The sequence below is a fragment of the Sus scrofa genome, chromosome 3, assembly GCF_054392235.1.
Source record: "Sus scrofa isolate SSC_HxYL_T2T_F1_AM1 chromosome 3, Sscrofa_HxYL_maternal_Yorkshire_Landrace_v2.0, whole genome shotgun sequence".
NCBI classification, from domain to species: domain Eukaryota; kingdom Metazoa; phylum Chordata; class Mammalia; order Artiodactyla; family Suidae; genus Sus; species Sus scrofa.
The window spans coordinates 85,402,700-85,418,059 of NC_139385.1; the positions used below are offsets into that span (position 1 = coordinate 85,402,700).

At 44.5% G+C, this 15,360-nt stretch overlaps 1 protein-coding gene across 8 annotated transcripts in view; it reads right to left on the reverse strand.

The window, feature by feature from the left end:
- ANTXR1 (ANTXR cell adhesion molecule 1) overlaps positions 1–15,360 on the reverse strand; it is a 240,535-nt gene that overhangs the window by 73,678 nt on the left and 151,497 nt on the right. For 6 of the 8 annotated variants that reach the window (XR_014841791.1, XR_014841790.1, XR_014841788.1 and 3 more), the window contains exon 14: positions 3,621–3,662. Coding sequence is in view for 2 of the 8 variants with exons in the window: in XM_003125066.7 (XP_003125114.3) it covers positions 3,621–3,662 (42 nt within the window). In the remaining 6 variants the exon portion in view is untranslated. Of the gene's footprint in view, positions 1–2,011; positions 3,663–15,360 lie in introns of all 8 variants that reach the window. The other 2 variants (XR_014841793.1, XR_014841792.1) reach the window with 2 other exon arrangements.

Here is a 15,360-nt window from a genome sequence, read left to right on the forward strand (position 1 = left end):
TAAAGGAGTTCAATTTGTCTGGTCTAGACAAGTTATTTAATTTTTCTGTAGCTCAGTTTTCTAGCCTCAGAGAAATTGTTAGACTCCATGAACATGATGATAAACCTGGAAATATATTCTTCATTCAAAGTCAGGTGCTTATTGTGAATCAGATGCCCACCCAGTGTCAATGCCTTCAATACCCATCCCGCTTCCTCTCATAGTCAGAAAATCCATGGAAAGTGATGACATTCACAACTAAACCAGCAAAGTACCCATTACCAATTCTCCCATAAATTGCCCATTATTTGGAATAACTTGAGACTTAGTAAGGAATCCTCACTGTTGCCAAATAGAGAAGACCCTCAATCCAGGACATGCCCTTCTTAGTTGTTAAAACTGAGCTTCTTTGCTTTTACTGAGAGCCTAAAATTTCAAGTAATTTTTTCTGTCCTCTCTTTATACAGAGAGATTACTGTTGGTTGCATGGGAACCTCAAAAAGTCATGCCTTTTCCACAAATGAACCTTTCCACAGAGAAGAAATTCCTGGACTTGGAGAATAGACTTGTGGTTGCCAAGAGGGAGGGGGTGGGGTGGATTGGGAACTTGGGGTTAATAGATGCAAACTATTGCCTTTGGAATGGATTAGCAATGAGATGCTGCTATGTAGCACTGGGAACTATGTCTAGTCACTTATGATGGAGCATGATAATGTGTGAAAATAGAATGTGTACATATATGTGTAACTGGGTCACCGTGTTGTACAGTAGAAAAAAAAAAGTATTGGGGAAATAACAAAAAAAAGTCATGCCTTTTTATATTATGCACTTTGATATTCCCTATTAAAGAGGATCACTGAGAGCTCATTGTAAAGTTGTGCTCATTCTCTAGTTATTCAAAGAGTGGATTTACCTGCGTTAGGATGGGATGCTTATAGAACCGATGAAAGTTTGGGTAATTTATATTGTTTATATCTACGGCAGAGTGTTTGACCTCATATAGCTATTAAATTGAATGTTACCTACTGTGTTTAGCTGTTTGGGGTTAAGTTAATGAGAGATAGATCTCAACCTTTAAGTATAGCTAATGGTCTTAAATTTTGATGCAGAAAGAAAAGTCAATAAAATAGCCTGGGAATGTGGAGAAGGGAGAAATTAGCTCTGGTGGAAGGAAATAAAGCACAGGAACTGTGCTTGAAGGCCTGGTGGGATTTGAACATGGGGAGCTAGAGTGGAGAAAGGTTGTTTAGATTCAGTCTATGATTGTCAGGGCATTATGTAAAATAGTGTGTATGGACTAAGCTATAATTTGTTTCTGTGGGATTTTCTTTTGTTTTCTTTTCTCTTCTCTTCTCTTCTTCTCTTTTCAGGGCTGCACCCAAGGCATATGGAAGTTTCCAGGCTAGGGGTCCAATCAGAGATATAGCCACCGGCCTACTCGACAGCCACAGCAGGGTGGGATCCAAGCTGTGTCTGCAACCTACACCGCAGCTCACATCAATACTGGATCCCTGACCTACTAGGTAAGGCCAGGTTCATTACTGTTGAGCCATGATGGGAACTCCCTTCTGTGGGGTTTATTTATTTTGTTTTCTGCCAAAACACATTAGGAAGGAGATTAGGGCTGTTTAACTCAAAGGACCAAGGAGCTCTCAGGGCCAGCACGCATGCCCAGGTAATTAGTACAGCCTGCAGCTCCCCAGGGGCTCCTGTAGGTCTAAGACAACACTTGAGGTCTCAAGGGTCCCCACGCTGTCCTTCTGTTTCAATGACGAAACCAAGTCTGCCTTCTTCAGGTGAAAGTGTGCCTTCCTTAAGAATACTGGATGAGGAGTTCCCGTCGTGGTGCAGTGGTTAACGAATCCGACTAGGAACCATGAGGTTGTGGGTTCGATCCCTGGCCTTACTCGGTGGGTAAAGGATCTGGTGTTGTCGTGAGTTGTGGTGTGGGTCCCACATTGCTGTGGCTGTGGTGTAAGCTGGCGGCTGTAGCTTCAATTCGACCCCTTGCCTGGGAACCTCCATATGCCGCAGAAGCAGCCCTAGAAAAGGCAAAAGGACAAAAGAAAAAAAAAAAAAAGAACATTGAAGAAGTTGCAAAAACCCAACTTCTTTCCTCTTGCTTTTAGCTATTCTTTCTCAGTGGTTTATTGTTTGTCCCCCCCCCACCCCCAAAATTGTATTGTTGTGTACAGGACTTTGTTCTACAAGTACTTACTGAGCTTGCTCTGTGTATGGAAACTTATGTTAGATGCTGGGGCCTGGGGTCCATCCCCCACAGTCTCAGACCTAAGTCCCCTGATGTATTTGGCCACAGTGGCTGCCATGTCAGCTTCCAAAGGCAAGTGCAGAGCCAGCAGCAGAAGAAAGGGCAATAACTCCGCTGATTGAACATAATGAGTGAAGGGAACATTTTTCACCTCAGGGCAAATAGAGCAACCTCATTGAAAGCTTTCTGCCCTATTTTTCTCCAGGAGTATCAGAGACAGCTGCACACAATGGAAACCCAGCCAAACTGGAACCCGAGGAACCAGCCACAGTGCTTTCTCTTGAAGGATTAAAGAGGTTTTTTCCTCTCCCTCCTCTGTGCACAGCGATGTAATTTCCTCCCCTGATTTCTGGGCAGAAAGTTAGCATTCCAACAGATGCGCTTTAATTGATTGCAGCTATTAAATCCCTTAGCTTACATGCTTATAGTTCAGGATATAAGAGCCACATGGAATTTTAAATCTCATCATTTTTTTTTTTCTTCTGTATATAGGCAACTTGACAAAGGCCTTGGAAAGAGGAATGGTGAGGAGTTGGTGCTTACTTCGCATACAATCGACTTCAGGGATTAAGGATAATACATTTGAACCCTCCCCATTATATCTTCTGATATCACTAAATTTGCTTGTAAGTGAGGGTCCCATGGAGGGAGGCCAGCTGTCCCAGGAGTCATCAGAGGATCAGGAAAAGCACCGGGCAGGCCCTCCTGCCCAGGGATGCAACTCACCATTGTTAACCTTTAATGCCTCCAGGCCACACACGCACCAGACCCGCTTGTTGGACAGTTTACGGTGGAGTCTAAAGTATTTTTCCTTCCTTCGAGTGATGAGGATCTAATATCTTTTGCAAGGCCAGGATATTAGAATATCCCCCTCCAGTATATTTTCCTTGCTGCCTGGCAAATCTTTAAGTAACACTGTTTTAAATTAAAGAACAATGTCATACTCCAACATCAATCTGTTGCTAGAACCCCTGATTGTTTGGAGAATGTGGTGAATGCACCCTGACTTAACCACATAAAACAGGTCTCTACAGGGAGAAGAAAGATCCATCGAGTGTGTGTTTCAGAGGAAAAATCAGTACTTTGGGGCTCCAAATAGTTGTATTGATAAAAGCATCTCAAATTTTATCCCTGCAAGGAGAAAACCTTCCACAAACCATTCTGCCTATGGCTGCCAGTTCAGCTGAGTTCCTTTTTATCCTTGGTTAGCAAAGAGGCAAAGACCTCCTCCCGCTCTGTATGCAATGGGAGTCCCGGCCCCACTGAGCTCTGCATTGCAGGGGCCAGACTCAGGTCTCGGGCCAGCCCAGTCACCTCCCTGCCCCACTCTGCCACCCTGTCCACCGGGCCAGCCCCAGTTCTGGTCACTCACCTCACTTTCCTCCGCTGGGGGTGGAGGGACCTCCTTGATAATCTGCAAAGAAAAGAACAAGAACAAGTCAGTGGAAATCTCCAGCTGCCTGCTTTCCAAGAGGCCTGCTTGCCAGAGATGTCTGGGTGGTGTGGCCATCATTACCATAGTAATGGGCCCAAGCAAGGCCAGTGTCTCTTTGGGCAGAGGAGCTCAGTCAGTTAGAGCATGAGCCAGGCTGAGGGTTCCACACGTAGCTGTGTCTGCTGTAGTTTCGTATAGAGAAAAAAAAATGTTTCTCAGGTAACAGCTTCATCCTTTACCCCAGGTAGCTATCCTGCAAATGAATTCACTCCCATATTCATCTCGTCATTCATGATGAAACCATTCAGCCATCCATCTAAACCTCTGCATGTGTAACAAAGAATTGTACACAACAGAAGTGAAGATAGTACTGCAGAGATAAGTCAGGTAGGGACCACACTCAAACTGTTGGCCATCCCATTAACTGTCACTGGCCCCAGGTGGTACCCATGGGGGGAGGGTGTGATGATCAGGCAGACTGAGTCCCAAGAGAGGGCAGCAAAGAAGGGATAACCAGGGATTCCTTTCAAGGGCCCAGAAATTTAAGAGGTACCAAGATTTACATAAGAGTATCACAAGACTGGACTCTGCACATGCCCCATCATCGGGGTTAAGGACAGGCATGTGGACACGCAGGGCAGGCAAGCAATGGGGAGGCCCTTCTAACCAACGAGAGGATGGGAGACACATGGGAGGACAGGGCAGGAGGACAGGAGGGTGACAATAAGCAGCCTGTCTTAGCTCCAACTTGCACACCCCATTTATAAAAAGAAATCTCCTGCACCCTTGCAGTTAATTCAATTTAGAGTCTTTTACAGATAGTTTGGCCATTATCCACTCTGACTGCACCATGTCCTGGGAAGGCTCCCTCCTCTCACACCCCAAGCTTATTATCAGAATGTTGGATCCCCTACGTGCAGTCCTTCTCCCTGAAGGATTCTGATAAAACAAAAGTCATTACCAATTGTTTGAGGTCTTAGCCTCAGGGCTGGCCTGGACCACTTTGTGGATGGCTGCTCAGGTGCTGTCTATGGGACCAGTTCCTTAATTTAGTTGAAACACTTTCCTGGCGGCAGGGCAGGCTGCCTACCAGACAGTTCTTCCTCCCCTCTCCCTCCTACTAAGCACATATCACCTTTGATTTGATGATTATTCTGGGACCTCATTTGGGCTTTGGATCCTACTGCTGTCACCCAGGCTACCGATAACCTAAGATGTCATGTCAGTATGTGGAGACAGGATATTTAAAAAAAAAAATTTTTTTTTTTTTTTTTTTTATATGGAGACAGGTTATTGACTTGAGGCTGTACTAACACCAGCTAGAAGATGGAGTTTCCAGTCACCTAAAAGGATGGTCGTTGATGAATCAAGAGGCAGAGGCTAAGCCCTCTTCAAACTATCATTTGATCTGCCTCCACTTCCTGGCCATCGTGGGAAGCCTGCTGAAGGTCTTTGGAAAACATGAAGCCATGATTTTGCTCACCCACTCAACACTGGCTCCAAATTTCTTTAAAAAATATCTCTGAGGAGGGTCATTACTGCCCAGTGCTGATTTCCCATCAATCCAGAGGCAGTGAGGATTTTAAAACAGGAAATGCCTGGAAACTGGAGGGAGGGGTGAGGCTCTGGGGAGAGGGATCTGGAATGTATCTCTTCTCTAAGGGCTGGGTTAGGGAGGGGAGTGAAGGGAGAGTGGGATATTTGGGAATATGGCCAGATGGTGATAAGGGCTGTGGGCAGTGTGCTTGGGTAGCCAGAGGTTCATGGCAGAGTAACTGGGCTTCTGTCTTCATGGCGCCATCAGCTTCCTCCCTCACTGCATGCAAGCCCAGAGCTGTTGTCCAAGGTGGGCCCCAGACCTGCCTTTTTCTGACTATGAGGATCTAAGTTCCCAAACTGCCCTGATCGCCACGGTCCTCGTCTGTGAGATGGGAGCAATGACACTAGTCTTGCAGGAACTGAATCATGATGAGCAGCATTGTCTGCAAAACATCTGACCCAGAGGGGATGCTCGGTGGATGGTGCACATTATTATCATTCCCCTTTCCCTTTCTTGTGGTCTCAGTCTCTTGCTTTTATTACATCTTTAACAAAGGTGTCGCTCAATCCCCTGCATATAGTAAAATGAATATGTGTGGTGGTTTCCAGATGGAGCAGCTGCAAAGCCAGAACTTCATAAAATGAGTTGAGACAGGAGACTGGTGTTCAGACAGTGGCCAGGGGCTTCAGGGGGGGTCAGCAGCAGTATGTTTCACCACATACGTGTAAGCACATGACATCAACCAGGAAATGCTGACATCAGCCAAGAGGCCCACCACTCAAACCAACCCATCAGTGGGCTGACGTTCAAGGTAACTGACTTAGTGGGTGTTTATTAAATTCTCCATCCAGCACTGTCCCAAGGGGAACCCAAAAGACAATGCCAAAATGCATGATTTATTAAGTATTAATCAAAGATGGACTAATTTATAAGCCAGAGTCCACACTGACGTCCTTGGAAATTAGGCACCTGAGCTTCTGGAAGAATGCCATCATGTTTAGGTAGACAGGATTTGGGCACCCCCAATTTGGCCTCATTGGTTGGGTGTCTGGCTATTTTCAGTGGGAATGAGAACGACGTCTTCCTATTGCTTCCAGCCCCCAACTCGCCGGTCTTCCCCTGGGGGCAGGGAGCAGCTCGCCCAGAGCCTGGCAGGAGAGCATCTCAAAGTGGGATCCAGGCAGGCTAAGTTGACATCATGAGATGATTATTCCAAGCCTTGAAGCTGGATGGGCTGTTTGCGAGGGAGCCAAACCCTCCCGCCAAGACCAGCACGCCTGGGGGCCACCCAACAGAGTGCTCTGAGCACAGGGACATGTCAGCCCTCCCACCTCACCCCTCCTGAGGTCCGAGCCCAGGTTGCCTGGAAGAGCAATTAGTGCTACAGTGCTGCAGAGTGGACCCCAGCTCACAGGATAAAAAGCAAACTGCCCTGGCCCCCACAAGGCCTGCACAATGTATCCCTCCGCCCACCCCCCTACCTTGCCCCTCTCCCCACCCCCTTCACTTTCTGCTCTTCAGTCTCCCAACACCTTCTGGTCCCTTCCACATGCCCCACTAGGTCTTCTGCCTAAATGCTTCTACCCCTCCCTGATTTGTCCACACATCTGAAAGTACCCCTATTTGTGAACCTGTTCACTGGATAAATCACCTCCCCAGAGAAGTCGCCCAGGGCCTCACAGAATGAGCAAGGTCCTCTTTATGGGGGTCTCACATAACTCAGTGTTTTCCGTAGCACTTCTAAACATAATTAAAGGCCAAGTGCATTTCCAACAAGGCCAAGTGCATGTCCAAAAAGAATGCAAGCTAGGGAGTTCCCTGGTGGTCTAGTGGTTAGGATCTAGCACTTTAACCTCTGTGGCTTGGATTCAATCCCTGGTCTGGGAACTAGGATCCCACATCAAGCTGCTACATGCTGCAGCCGAGACAGAGAGAGAGAGAGAGAGAGAGAGAGAGACAGCGAGACAGAGAGAGAGACAGCGAGACAGAGAGGAGAGAGAGAACGCAAACTCAGCACCACCAAGCTTAGGCCTGATTTGCCACTCCCTTCTCAGAAGGTTCCAGGAGCTTCCTCTTGGTTGTGGGTGGTCTTGTCAGCTCCTTCCTCATTAGGAGGGACAAACAGAAGATGGGTAAGTTTGAGAGATCCTTAAAAAAATGTTGAAGAGGAATGTCCTTTAAGTATACTTGGAAGCATAACATGGCAGTACTGGGGATAACTCTGGAGACATATTTCATATTTTTCCTCCAGAGGCCAACACTACATCTCTGCTTACTATTAGTTTCAGGCTGCATGTTTTGGATGAGGAGAAAATAACCCATTGCCTTCGTGGGACAGCTGCTCTAGAGCCCCTTTTGCATTAATGGTTGGACTAGTGAAGTGAAAGAGGATAAGAAAAAGAAGATGGGATAGAGAACTCAGGAATTCGATTGGTGTTTCTTTGCTCCCTGAGAATTTCTTGAACCTATCTCTGCTGTGAATTGGGAGATGTGTCTCCTTTCCCCTTCTAATTCTACTTTAGTCCATGTTTGTTTAGGTAGATGTGACATGGAGCCAGGTTTGACAAAGACTTGTATGCATAAAGGAAAGCAAGCTTGAAAAGACTTGCATTCAATTAAAATCTTACTGGCAACTTCTCATGGAGTCAAAATGAATTCAAGTTTTTGGGCAGAGCTCTTAGTTTGCCCTTATATGGAAGGTGTGGGGATGCAGTTAGCATGGGATGACTAGGTAGAAAGGTCCTGTTTGACCCCTGGGAACTTTACTGTGTTTTAGAAGTCAAGTTCAACTCTTCAGGTCTCTATAAAGCTCTCTCTTAAAATGTATTTTAAAGATGTGAAGGTGAGCCAGTGAGTTTATCTTGGCTCAGTTTTTTCCTCCAGAAGCACTGAAGATTGCTCCTAATTTACATTTGTTTCTTGCACTTTGTTGCTCTTCCGTCTCTTCTGCGGCAGTCCTGTGCCATGGGATGCAGAATGCAGTCCACTTGATTTCTGACACTGGCACCTCTTCCTCTTCCTGGACGATGGCCACCCTGGCTCACTAGATATTCCATTTAATCTCGTGAGTCCGGTCAATGTACTGCAGGAGGAGTGAGAGGTCGCCAGGCCTGGCTAGTTCCCATGGTCCCCTGCCATGGCTCTATCACCACCGCTTCCCAATTCTCCTCCTAATCTCCCCTGTCTCTTCACTCTGACAGCAGTTGGCAGTAGGCTAAGCTGTACAAGCTTAAGTTAGATCCTCATCTTATGGCATGAGAAGTCTGACATAACTGGGACTTCTTCGGGGACCCCTTTTCTTCTTAGATTGTCTTCAGTGTCTCAGTGTCGTTTTTGCTTGAGCCGGATGAGGAGCATCTCCTGCAACCTCCTTTACACCGATGGTGGGCTTCTCTTATTGCAAAGGAGACACATCCTTGGCACCCAGCCCATTCTGCTGCCCAGCCAAAGTCCAAGAGAATGGCTTCATTAACTACTCTATTAACGAAATTAGGCACTTGTCAGCTACTTTGAATGAGCTCAGTAGTTTTACACCTTCTCGAGCACCGCAGTTGTCTAGAGGGCTTCTTAAAACACAGACCTCTGGGCTGCATCCTTGAGTTTCTTATTAGTCAGTCTGGAGTGGGGTCTTTGCATTTCGAATGAGCTCCCAAATGATGCTAGTGCTGCTGGCCCATGGATCACACTTTGAGAACCATGCACTGGCTTATTTCTAACAATGCTACGTCTCAATTAGATATGTGGAGGTATGTTTTGCTTCAAGCCAGACACTCCTATGAGTATTCTGTTGTGTGTTGCTGAAGGCTGATTAGAAATATCAGGTTTGAAAATGTTTCAGTTGAAAACTTATGATGTCTATGCTCTATTGTCAGGAGCTATGGGGTCTCCATTGCTTATGTGTCCCATCTGAGGGAAGACAGAACGATTTCTGGAGGAAACTCTCTTGGCTTCCTCTGGCAAGCATTTGTGCTCATCCATGTGCAGAGGTGGCATGGCCTGAACTCCTGGACCCAGCCCTGAAGCAATCCTATCCAGAGGTGCCTGGGAGTTAGGAATACCGATTTTATCTTTTGCTGCACTATTGGCAGTCAACTAGCTGCACTGCATATGCATCTTTTTCTTTTGCAAAAAGAACTGGACTCTAAGCTTCTAGAAGACCTGGGCATACTTGGTTCAGTTTGTATCTCCTGACACATACTCAGCACTTCTTACTCAGTCACTATTTCTGGAAGGAATGAATGTACATTATAAAGAAAAAGGTAAGGGAAGCATTTTTTTTTTTTTTAATGGCCATACCTGTGGCATTTGGAAGCTCCCTGGCCATGGGTCAAATCAGAGCTGCAGGTGTGGCCTAGGCCACAGCCATGATAACACCAAATCTGAGTCTCATCTTCTATCTGCACTGCAGCTTATGGCAACACCGGATATTTAACCCACCGATTGAGGCTAGGGATTGAACCCGCACCCTCAGAGACAACATCAAGTTTTTAACCCACTGAGCCACAGCATGAATTCCAATAAAGCATTTGTTTTTCTTTCTTTTTTTTTTTTCTTTTGTCTTTTCTTTAGGGCCACATCTGTGGCATATGGAGGTTCCCAGGCTAGGGGTCTAATCAGAGCTATAGCTGCCAGCCTACACCACAGCCACAGCAACATGGGATCAGAGCTGTATCTGCGACCTATACCACAGTTTACAGCAACTCCGGATCCTTAACTCACTGAGCGAGGCCAGGGATGGAACCCGAATCTTCATGCATACTTGTCAGTTTGTTCACAGCTGAGCCATGATGTGAACTCCCCAAGAAAGTACTTCTGATTATTCTAAACATCTTTTCCTGTCAAATAAAAACTTCAGTGATACAAAATGGAAGCTTAGTCTCTCAACCCTCCCTATAAATGATTCTTTAGTAATTGATGCGCTAATAGCCTCAGCTGCCAAGAGTGGATTGTGACACATGGATGCATCTTGGGGAGCTCGTTAGAGTTACAGGTTGGACCCACGGTTAATTATGGTACTTTATTGACACGATCTATATCCCATTCTATCCCCAGCCTCCAAGTAAATTCACTTGCTCTGTGGTTTCCTGCTTAATGTCCCCAAATAAATTTTAAAGAAGCTTTCCTGAAAATTTGAAAACCGCATGTGCAATTGAATATGCAGTGGCATTATGCCTATACAATGTACACACCTTAATCTAAAAATACTTTATGGCTAAAATATGTGAAACATCTGAGCCTTCAGTGAGTCATAATCTTTTTGCAACAGTAATATCAAAGATCACTGATCACAGATCACCACAGCAAATATAATAAAGAGAAAGTTTGAAATACTGAGAGTATTACCAAAATGTGACAAAGAGACATGAAGTGAACAAAACCTTTTGGAAAAATGGCGCCAAAAGACACTCAACTCACGGTCACCACAAACTTCCAATTTGTAAAAAACGCCTATCGGCAAAGTACAATAAAGCAAGGTCTGCCTGTATATGACCTCCTTTACCCTGTGAAAAATCATTTTTTGAGCTAATATAATTTCACTGTTTAGTGATTTTATCGCCCAGTTTCCCTATCACATATGAATAAATTTACGTATCACATACATGTAACAGATGGCACATGTCATGCTTCAATCCATACCTAACTTTTATAGGCACTGGGAAATCAAAAAATTCATGTGACTCACTTTAGTATGATATTTGCTTTCTTGTGGTGGTCTGGAATGGAACCTGGAATATCTCAGAAGTATGCCTGTATATGTTTTAGATTGTTTAGTTATGGTAAAATTCACCTAACATTAACCATTTTAAAGTGTGAGCTGAGTACACTGGGTGCCACCAAGTACTACCAGGTGGATGTGAAGATGCCGTTCAGCCCTGAGCGGCCTGGAAGAAATACCCCAAACTTGCACACACCTCATCTGCTTTCTCACTTCTCTTTGCCCTTCTGCAATGCAATTACATACCATGCTCATGAGCGTGTGTACTTTTCTTCATGAAAGCATTTAATCTAGCACCCTCAATGTAAGCATTATAAGAATCCAGGGATTCAGGGAAAGAGGAAAGCCCTAGGTTGTGGAGCAGAAGCTAATGAAGAGACAAGATGTGTGGGACACCATGAAAGCAAGAGGAGTAAAGGAACCCATGTTGAGCTTCATCAGAGACCACACTGAAGAACACAAGGAAAGGAGAATGGAATGCATGGGACCCATCATTTGCTTTAAGGGGATTAGAAGCAAGTGTCATGGATTGAAGAAAAGGGTATAATGCTGAGAGTAGCTGAAGAGCACTTACGTGGTATTTGGTCTTATTTGGAACCATGAAAATAGATTTTTTGTTTTGTTTTGTTATGAAAATAAGACCCTGGCAAAACAACAAAAGCTGGGCTTCTATTTTAAGTTGGTGCAGAAGGAATAACAAGACAATGAGTCACAGCCATCCACCTCTGTTGTTGTGACACTTCGTCCTAAGAATGTCCTTCTTTCCATCCTGTAACTCAAAGGCACAGGGCTACATCACACTCAAAACCACCATGAAACTTCATGTGTTTGCTTTTTAAAAATTGAGACATATTGCTATTTATACTGCAACATTATTTTAATTAAGAATGTAAGATGCTTCAAAGGTGGACATTTTTAGTTTATTATTAATTTCAGAAATTATTTTATAAGGTTGCACAGTTTGAAAGTCCTGTTCTGAACTGATTTCCCCCACTAGTCCTGTTATTTTCACGAGGTTAAAATTCCATACACAGTGATATTTCTATTACCCTTCATGTTATAGGAGAAATGATGGCATTTAGAGAACGTCTGATGTACCTGCTACTCAACTGTTGTTAACTTTGTAGTGAGCACAGGAAAGACCAATGACAGGGCCCGACTTCTCAACCGATTTTTGGTGTTTTGTGCTTTCCGTGGGCAGTAAAACCTCAAGGAGTCAGAGTGATAATATTCCTTGGATTTTTGGTAATTTTTGATCGTGAACTCATGTGTAGTTTGCATTTACCGATGAGAATCCTATGAAGACTGTGCTAAGGGCTCAACCTGCCAGAAAGGATTCAAGTTTCCTTTTGCAGATTCCTAAGCACTTCCAAACCCTTACTCCCCCCCTTTTTTTTTCCAGTTTGCAATTTATAGAACCCCAAGTAATATACATTTGAACTTTAAAACCAACAGGATGTGGTTCTGAATTCTTAGCCCCCCCCCACCCCAGCCAACACACATATCAAATTTATAGCCCATCCTTTTACTCAAGGTCCCAGCTTTAGGCAGAAGATTTCTGACTCCCAAACATCTATGGCTATGAAATCAAATTCTAGGTTACAGAGATAAAAAAATCGCCACTGCTTTAGGGTCAGCTAACCATCTGATTTCCAGAACTTTCTTTATTTTGTCCCTGGAAATGCCTATTTTTCTTGTGAGCCTGGCTATACATTTAAAATAACTTTTATTATTTTTTTTCCAGGAAATTTTATTTTTATTTTGCTATGAAGTCCCGTATAGCAGCAGTGGGAAGTAATTGATTTTTCACAAATGATTACCTCTTGCATGATCAAAGGAGTTAGTTGAAATGTTGTATTTAGATACTTAAAGTTATTTGGAGCCTTCGATTTAAAACATTGCATATCTGGGAGTTCCCACAGTGGCTCAGGGGAAAAGAATCTGACTAGCATCCATGAGGATGCAGGTTCTATCCCTGGCCTTGCTCAGTGGGTTAAGGATCCGGTGTTGCTGTGATGTCGCTATGGCGTAGGTTGCAGACACAGCTTGGATCTTGCGTTTTCTGTGGCTGTGGTGTAGGCCAGCAGCTACAGCTCTGATTCGACCCCTAGCCTGGGAACTTCCATATGCTGCAAGTGCGGCCCTAAAGAGCCAAAAAAAAAAATTTTTTTTTCAATAAACCTAGAGAAACTAGGCAGTGCAATATGGAAAAGGGCCAGGAAGTATGAGATACTAGCTGATGACAGATAAATGAATCTTACTATACAAATGGTATAAATGTAATAGAAACCTCACAGCTGATTAGAGTGGGTTACTCCTGGCCAAGTACTGTCTGAATCCAATAATTTTACAGTGTAAAAGTTCAGTCAAGGCTAGTGCCAAGGGTGTTGATCTAGAATGTAGTACAAGACATTTTCAAAGAAATGAGTTCAACTTTGTGTTTTTTGCACTTGGAACTCAAATTTCAAGTAATTTTTGGCCTCTCATCTTATCCCCCTTAAGACTGGGACTATTTAAAAGGCCAAATTCATCCATAACTCAAGTGAGAGTAGTGGCAGGAATTTTAACATTAGTTGATAAGGCCTCAACGATGTACATGGTAATTTAAAAGAACAGCTATGCACATTCTCCACTAGATGTGGTTCCAGTCAATACAAAACTCTGAGTCAGTTAAAAAAACAACAACAACAAAAAACCATGAATTCAGATTCCCTGAGGCTTGGAGGAAGAGCATCTGGTCTACCTGGGTCATGGGCTAGGCGATCCCAGCCACAGGCAGTGCCTGTGGGACCTGAGCAGGGCACACATGAGGATGTGACATGATGTTCACAGTGTGTTCAAGCTCAATGGTACTGACCCAGCCTTCCCGGAAGAGGATAGGGAAAGGGCCGCACCTAGGAACCCAGGAATCTGACTTTCAGCCAATCCAACATTCTTTGCGATTATGGTTCCCAAACAGTGTTTGGCAAAATATTAGTGTCCTGCTAGGTATCAGTATGTTAATAACTGTTTGAGAAGGACTGGTGTCCTTCTAGATCTCAGTGTGCTAATGGGAGGGGGGAGGCCAAGGGAGGGGCTCCAGGGTCCAAAGAAGCTTAGGTGGACGATGTTTGGAAATGCTGTCCCTGATTACTTGCAGCATATTTTGATGGGTAACCAGGTCTGAGAACCACAGGCCAAGAAGCGTTGAAGAAGAGCCGCAGATTCACTTGTAGAAGGTGAGAATTTAACAAAGCAACCTTAGCGCCAATATGGTTCCCCTTTTCTAATTTTTCACATGAGGAAATGGCAGTTATAAGATCTGCCCTTCACTGATGGAGGAAGAACTCGTATTGGAAGCCAGGTGACTTTCATGGCAGCTTGCCTCTTTACAGCTGCCCCAGGGGCATGAAGATGGGGGTGGGTGGGTCTCCAGGCAAGTCACAGGGCCAGCCCAGCAGGAATGAGGGAAGCCATGATGGCGACATGGAGATGAGAACAGACTGGGAGTGTGGGGTATGTGGGCAGAACTGCGGGGTGAGGGCAGGCCAGGGCAGAACTCTGTGTACTCGTGGGACGTAATCTTGTAAGCTGCAGAGCAAGGCGTGTCCAGATGGGAATGGGTGGAGGCTGGCGAGGGATCCAGAAAGCACGCTATGTCGAGGTCCAAGATGCCTGGCTAAGGAGCTGCTTGTATGCATCAGGTTTCTATGAAATTAACTGTCAGTGAATCCCTTTGGTGATGCTAGGTTAGGGTGTCTGGCCCTAAACATTCAATATTATGCTGAAAGGTGTGGAGGGCATTATTTGAAGATTTTATTTTATTTTATTTAAAAAAATTTTTTTGGCCACCCTGCCACATGAGGAGTTCTTGGGGGCAGAGATTGAATCTGAGCCACAGCTGCAACCTATGCTGCAGCTGAGGCCACACTGGCCCCTTTAAGCCACTGTGCTGGGCAGGGGATCGAACCTGTACCCTGGTGCTGAAGAGACACCACCAATCCCATTGTGCCACAGTGAGAAGTCCTAAAGACTTTATTTTTATTTCAGTTTAAGGCATATCAACTTTCTGATTAGTTTTTGTCCCTTGCAAATTGTCACTGGAAATGTAAAAGGGGCTTATTTGTTGAACTACCTTGGAAATTCAATAAAGTGAATTAAACACAATCCTTTTCATAATTCTTAAAATCTTAAAATTAAATCTGTTACATAATTTTCTTTTATCCCACTAAGCAAGGCCAGGGATTGAACCTGTGTCCTCATGGATACTAGATAGGCTCATTACTGCTGAGCCACAATGGGAACTCCCCACATCAAGGAATCTGAAGTCTATTTTAGAGACATTGAATAGTCAAGAAGATTTAGGGCAGGGAAGTGAATGGGACCATGACTGGATTAATTTTTTTTCTTTTTTTAAAAAAAGAAAAAACCTACTGATGGTG